The 7,729-nt window shown below is 35.7% G+C and overlaps 1 protein-coding gene across 38 annotated transcripts in view; it reads right to left on the bottom strand.

The window, feature by feature from the left end:
* The window catches only part of LOC125683895 (transmembrane and coiled-coil domains protein 2-like), an 80,000-nt gene that overhangs the window by 13,351 nt on the left and 58,920 nt on the right, over nt 1–7,729 (bottom strand). For 23 of the 38 annotated variants that reach the window (XM_056139725.1, XM_056139726.1, XM_056139732.1 and 20 more), the window contains one exon: nt 1,332–1,407. In XM_056139725.1, the coding sequence (XP_055995700.1) occupies nt 1,332–1,407 (76 nt within the window). The remainder of the gene's footprint in view (nt 1–1,331; nt 1,408–7,729) is intronic. The other 15 variants (XM_056139730.1, XM_056139744.1, XM_056139731.1 and 12 more) reach the window with 1 other exon arrangement.

Below are 7,729 nucleotides of genomic sequence, written 5' to 3' on the forward strand. Positions count from 1 at the left end.
GGTTTGACCTTGACCTCTGACCTGAAGGTCAATTGGGATCATCTACTCTCCAAGGGCAACCCTTGTAACAAGTTTGGTAGTTATCATGCATAGGGGTCAAAAGTTAATGAGTGGACAACACATGGTCTACCACATGGGCTAAAGACCAGCAGTTTGACCTTGACCTTTGACCATGTGAACTGAAAATCAATAAGGATCATCTACTCTCCAGGGGCAACCCCTGTACCAAGCTTGGTTGTTATCAAGCAAAGGGGTCGAAAGATATTGAGCGGACAACACATGGTCTACAGACCGACAGTTGCAAAACAATATGCCCCCTCTTTTTCAAAGGGGGCCATAATAAAAGCACATCTTACATAAGCACTGGAACAGCAGATAATAAAAGCACATCTTACATAAACACTGCAAATAGATATATATTATTACTACAGTAACTTGATCCGAAGAGTCGGATCACGTCAAGTTGACAGGCGCGGATCATCAGATCACACGAGACGCGAAGCGTCGAGTTTGATCTGATGATCCACACCTGTCAACGAGACGTGATCCAACTCTTCGGATCAAGTTACTGTAGTAATGATAAATTTATTATATACCCCCTTCTGCATTTTAAATCCACATTTCTAAGATAATAAATGTAATCCAAACTATCAAAAACAGACATACCATGAAATTATGTTTTGTGTACGCAGTTTCGTTTGTAACGCGGTCAATGTTTTCCACAAATAACGTTGCGTTGATGCATTATGACGTCATCAGTTTCAGAGGATACTGATACGGAATCAGAAAACCACAGTGTGGTGATCCGGAAAACCGGATCACACGCTGTGAAATCCACAGTATCAAAGAACAATACATCGATGGGTATATAATAAAAGCTTTTACATCACCACAGCAGATAATAAAAGCACATCTTACATAAGCACTGCAAATAATTTTCAGAAACCCGTGGGTAAAAACAAAACAAATTTACCAGGAAATAATAAAAAAAAACCCAGTGCACTTTACCACATGCAATTTAAAAGTACACCTGTAAACTATTTAAACCAACATTCACTAGCATTTTATAACAAAACGCATGCGATAGAAAGTATTTAACAGTAATGGAAACTGTACACAACATTCCTGAGCCTTCATGCATGCATTTACATGTCAAATGATTCAAATGTCAAAACAAACTCAAATAGAAGACAAAATCTGGTCAAATAAAATATATATGGTCAAACCATGCCACATTGGTATTGATTTTACACAACTTAGTCATCCAGATAATTAATTTTGTAATGATTGTGTCTTCCTTTGGTTGTGAAGAAGCAGGAAATGACATGTACCCAACAAGATACCTCGCCGGCAGTGTACCCCCGTGCTGTTTGTCTCCCTCCGTTCCACCCGCCTCCTCCAGGGATTCTGGAAAGAACAACAGTTTCAGTGACACTTAATACTATGTCCAAATTATGAATTCCAAAGTGTTTTGGGCTCATTTTTGCCCTTGTTTATAAACTTTCAAAATGCAATGACAAAAGTATTTAGTTATCTCTTCATTATATAGATATATAATTTTTTAAAAATACGCATTTGTTAAAGCTTCAAAATAATTAAATAAATTACAAAATTCTAAAGATTAAGTATTTTTTTAATCTTTAAGGAGGTGTAACACAGAGAAAACTGTTATGGATGGAAAGTAGAGTAGGTAAAACAACATTTTGTAACTGAAAACTATAAGGTTTACCTTATATAATCAAATAAAGTGCACCACAATGGCACATGATACGCCCATCAAATGTTTATTAATCATACACAAAATCATGTTAATCTTGGTATAACAATTGACTGAATTAGGGTAATTCCAACCCTCTCGAATTATAGGTTCAAGGTTCAATCTTATATTCAATAAATTGTTGATTCTTCAAATAATATATCTTAGTAACAAATAAAAATGATACAACATGAGATGTTTGTAAAACACATATGCCCCCCTGGTGCAAAATTGAAAAGGGTAATACATACACATCATTTAATTGATAGTAGTATCATCAATTCAAAATATTGAGCAGGCAATATCTTCTTATGTCAAGAGTGAATTGACCATGTGACCTAAATATCAATAGGGGTCATCTACTCCTTATGTTGTACCAGTGTACCAAGTTTGGTGTCAATCAAGCAAATAATTCTTAAAATATAGGAGACAGCACATTACTATGTCCAGTTCAACAATTGACTTTTGACCTCAAAATCAATATGGGTCATCTTCTCCTGAAGATATACCAGTGTACTAAGTTTGATGTCTGTCAAGCAAAAGGGTTATCAAGATGTTGAGTGGACAGTATATTACTATGTTCAGTTTGACCTTTGACCATGTGACCTCAAAATCAATAGGAGTCATCTCCTCCTGAATATACACCACTGTACTAAGTTTGATGTCTGTCAAGCAAAGGGTTCTCAAGATATTGAGCGGACAGTATATTCCAATGTCCAGGTTGACCCTTGACCTTTGACCATGTCACTTCAAAATCAATAGGGGTCATCTTCTCCTGAATACGTACCAGTGTACCAAGTTTGATGTCTGTCAAGCAAAGGGTTCTCAAGATATTGAGCTGACAGTATATTCTAATGTCCTGTTTGACTCTTGACCTTTGACCATGTGACCTCAAAATCAATAGGAGTCATTTATTCCTGAAGTTGTACCAGTGTACCAAGTTTGAAGTCTGTCAAGCAAAGGGTTCTCAAAACATTGAACGGACAGTATATTCCTATGTCCAGTTTGACCCTTGACTTTTGACCATGTGACCTCAAAATCAATAGGGGTCATTTTCTTCTAAAGATGTACTGGTGTGCCAAGTTTGATGTCTGTCAAGCAAAGGGTTCTCTAGACATTGAATGGTCAGTATATTCCCATGCCCAGTTTGACCCTTGACCTTTGATCATGTGACCTCAAAATCAATAGGGGTCATCTACTCCTTAGGATGTACCAGTGTGCTAAGTTTGATGTTTTTCAAGCAAAGGGTTCTCAAGATATTGAGCGGACATTATATTCCTATGTCCAGAGTAGATTGACCCTTGACCTTTGGACCTGAAAAACACTAGGGGTCCTCTTCTACTCATAACCAACCCACATATGAAATATCATTATCATCAAGTGAATGGTTCTCAAGATATTGAGCGGACAACACAAGGTCTACAGACCGACAGTTGCAAAACAATATGCCCCCTCTTTTTCAAAGGGGGGCATAATAAGTATGTTGCGGTACCATTAAATGTTTTATCATTAAGCACACATATACCTGTTATCAACGTTAGAAAATTGCAATTTTCCTTAAACAGCATTATCAAAATTTCACAAAAAATGGTTAAAATAATAATAATAAACTAGACACGATCTCGTTGCGAGCAACGAGTAGGTCTTCCGTCCGATTTGTTGATGCACTCGGAGTTAAAAAAAAAAGAAAAAGACAAATGAGTCCCAATTTAGTTTCCGACTTTAAGACACTTTAGATATAATCAATTTTTCATATCATAAGCTTCTGAAGCAAAGTTGCGGTGAAATTTGTTTGAAATTCGACTCTCCAGGCGAGCCATAAGGCCCGCAGGCCTATTTCTTGATGTCATTTGTTAGCCCTCTATAGACTCAACAACTTTAGTTCTATATGTCTTTACAAAATATTTACCTGTAAAAAGTTATTGAGATCGACCGATATTGACAAAAAATCGACTCTACAGGCGAGCCATTAGGACCATAGACCTATTTCTTGATATCAATCGATAGATCTCGATAAACTGAACAACTTTTGTTCAATATGTCCTTACAAAATATTTACCAGTTACAAGTTTTGGAAATCGACTGATATCGACAAAAATCGACTCTACAGGCGAGCCATGAGGCCCACCGACCCATTTTTTGATATTGATCGATAGGTTATGACACATTGAACAACTTTTGTTCAATAATGCTTTTCAAAAAATATGTCGTTTTCAAGATATGAGGCGTCAAATATTTACGATTTTGGCCCTTAAAATCTCTAATTACGTAACATATGACCTACTTTTTGATTTGATAGGATCAAGCTCGTTGAGATGAACATTTCCGCTTCTACAACTTATTATAAAATATTAATAGTTTCTGAGATATTCTCAAAAACATTTGGACCCTTCTGAAGCCCTAATTTAAAGGGCCAGCCCGTTTTGCTTGATATCGTAAGAAAGGCCTTGTCATTTTAAACATTTTTTGCTCAACAAGTATTTAGAAATTCTTTACCGTTCCCGAGTTATCTCTACAAGAAATATTTAGGGGCCAAACTGTAGCTCCCTAACGGGGCCACATAGGGAAAAAACGAAATGTACATATTGTTTAGATTATCATTCTGAACAACTTTTGTTCAATAATGCTTTTCAAAATATTTGTCGTTTTCAAGATATGAGGCGTCAATTATTTATGATTTTGGCCCTTAAAATCCCTTATTACGTAACATATGACCTACTTTTTGATTTGATAAGAACAAGCTCGTTTAGATGAACATTTCCGCTTCAATGACTTACTACAAAATATTAATAGTTTCTGAGATATTCTCATAAACCTTTGGACCCTTCTGGGCCCCTAATTTAAAGGGTCAGCCCCTTTTGCTTGATATCGTAAGAAAGGTCATGACATTTCAAACATTTTTTGTTCACAAGTATTTAGAAATTCTTTACCGTTCTCGAGTTATTTCTAGAAGTAATTTTTAGGGGCCAAACTGTAGCTCCCTAACGGGGCCACATAGGGTAAAAACGAAATATGCATATTGTTCAGATCATCATTCTGAACAACTTTTGTTCTTTATTGCTTTTCAAAATATTTGTCGTTTTCGAGATACAAGGGGTAAAAAATTTATGGTGTTGGCCCTTAAAATCCCTTATTACGTAACATATGACCTAAATTTTTATATGAATAGATTTGGATTGTTGAGATGAACATTTTTTGTTCTTTGACTTATACCAAAATATTAACGATTTTTGAGATATTTGATCTAGACTTTGAGCCCTTCTAGATCCCTAATTGAAGGGGGTAGCCCCTAAATCTTGATATTTTCGAAAAGATCTCGTAAATGTGCACAACTTTTGTTCTACATGTCTTAACAAAATATTTGCAAGAAAAAAGATATTGGAGATGAAAGGTCAAAAATCGCCGAAATCGGCGAAAAATTTTGGCATCCATTTTTTCAGGTCCAGGCGAGCGTTTAGGCAAATCGCCTCCGGTAAAATCGAACCCCCCACAAATCTTCTAAAATGTTTACTCTATCTTGTGTAGAAATTTCAAGACTCTAGCTTCAAAACTAACGGAGGAGATGTGTGGACAACAAGGCCCTTCAAAAAGTCACTAAAAGAGAGATAACTCCTGACCGGAAGTGACGTCAAGCACGAAATTTTGCAAGCAAAGTCTCGTCACCAAAAGACATCTTTCCTGAAAATTTCGTGAAAATCGATCGAGAAATGGCTGAGAAAAACGCGTGTACTACCAAGGAAAATAATAATAACTAGACACGATCTCGTTGCAAGCAACGAGTAGGTCTTCCGTCCGATTTGTTGATGCACTCGGAGTTAAAAATTAAAAAAAAAGACAAATGAGTCCCAATTTAGTTTCCGACTTTAAGACACTTTAGATATAATAAATTTTTCATATCATAAGCTTCTGAAGCAAAGTTGCGGTGAAATTCGTTTGAAATTCGACTCTCCAGGCGAGCCATAAGGCCCGCGGGCCTATTTCTTGATGTCATTTGTTAGCCCTCTATAGACTAAACAACTTTAGTTCTATATGTCTTTACAAAATATTTACCTGTAAAAAGTTATTGAGATCGACCGATATCGACAAAAAATCGACTCTACAGGCGAGCCATTAGGACCATAGGCCTATTTCTTGATATCAATCGATAGATCTCGATAAACTGAACAACTTTTGTTCAATATGTCCTTACAAAATATTTACCAGTTACAAGTTTTTGAAATCGACTGATATCGACAAAAATCGACTCTACAGGCGAGCCATGAGGCCCACCGACCCATTTTTTGATATTGATCGATAGGTTATGACACATTGAACAACTTTTGTTCAATAATGCTTTTCAAAAAATATGTTGTTTTAAAGATATGAGGCGTCAAATATTTACGATTTTGGCCCTTAAAATCTCTAATTACGTAACATATGACCTACTTTTTAATTTGATAAGATCAATTTCGTTGAGATGAACATTTCCGCTTCTACAACTTATTATAAAATATTAATAGTTTCTGAGATATTCTCAAAAACATTTGGACCCTTCTGAAGCCCTAATTTAAAGGGCCAGCCCGTTTTGCTTGATATCGTAAGAAAGGCCTTGTCATTTTAAACATTTTTTGCTCAACAAGTATTTAGAAATTCTTTACTGTTCTCGAGTTATCTCTACAAGAAATATTTAGGGGCCAAACTGTAGCTCCCTAACGGGGCCACATAGGGAAAAAACGAAATGTACATATTGTTTAGATTATCATTCTGAACAACTTTTGTTCAATAATGCTTTTCAAAATATTTGTCGTTTTCAAGATATGAGGCGTCAATTATTTATGATTTTGGCCCTTAAAATCCCTTATTACGTAACATATGACCTACTTTTTGATTTGATAAGAACAAGCTCGTTTAGATGAACATTTCCGCTTCAATGACTTATTACAAAATATTAATAGTTTCTGAGATATTCTCATAAACCTTTGGACCCTTCTGGGCCCCTAATTTAAAGGGTCAGCCCCTTTTGCTTGATATCGTAAGAAAGGTCATGACATTTCAAACATTTTTTGTTCAACAAGTATTTAGAAATTCTTTACCGTTCTCGAGTTATTTCTAGAAGTAATTTTTAGGGGCCAAACTGTAGTTCCCTAACGGGGCCACATAGGGTAAAAACGAAATATGCATATTGTTCAGATCATCATTCTGAACAACTTTTGTTCTTTATTGCTTTTCAAAATATTTGTCGTTTTCGAGATACAAGGGGTAAAAAATTTATGGTGTTGGCCCTTAAAATCCCTTATTACGTAACATATGACCTAAATTTTTATATGAATAGATTTGGATTGTTGAGATGAACATTTTTTGTTCTTTGACTTATACCAAAATATTAATGATTTTTGAGATATTTGATCTAGACTTTGAGCCCTTCTAGATCCCTAATTTAAGGGGGTAGCCCCTAAATCTTGATATTTTCAAAAAGATCTCGTAAATGTGCACAACTTTTGTTCTACATGTCTTAAAGTATTTGCAAGAAAAAAGATATTGGAGATGAAAGGTCAAAAATCGCCGAAATTGGCGAAAAATTTTGGCATCCATTTTTTCAGGTCCAGGCGAGCGTTTAGGCAAATCGCCTCCGGTAAAATCGAATCCCCCACAAATCTTCTAAAATGTTTACTCTATCTTGTGTAGAAATTTCAAGACTCTAGCTTCAAAACTAACGGAGGAGATGTGTGGACAACAAGGCCCTTCAAAAAGTCACTAAAAGAGAGATAACTCCTGACCGGAAGTGACGTCAAGCACGAAATTTTGCAAGCAAAGTCTCGTCACCAAAAGACATCTTTCCTGAAAATTTCGTGAAAATCGATCGAGAAATGGCTGAGAAAAACGCGTGTACTACCAAGGAAAATAATAATAATAATAATAATGAAGAAGAAGAACGCGAACAATAATAGTAAGGTCTTCCGCAGGAGACGGAAGACCTTAATAATAATAATAATA

Source organism: Ostrea edulis, chromosome 6 (assembly GCF_947568905.1).
Source record: "Ostrea edulis chromosome 6, xbOstEdul1.1, whole genome shotgun sequence".
Classification (NCBI taxonomy): domain Eukaryota; kingdom Metazoa; phylum Mollusca; class Bivalvia; order Ostreida; family Ostreidae; genus Ostrea; species Ostrea edulis.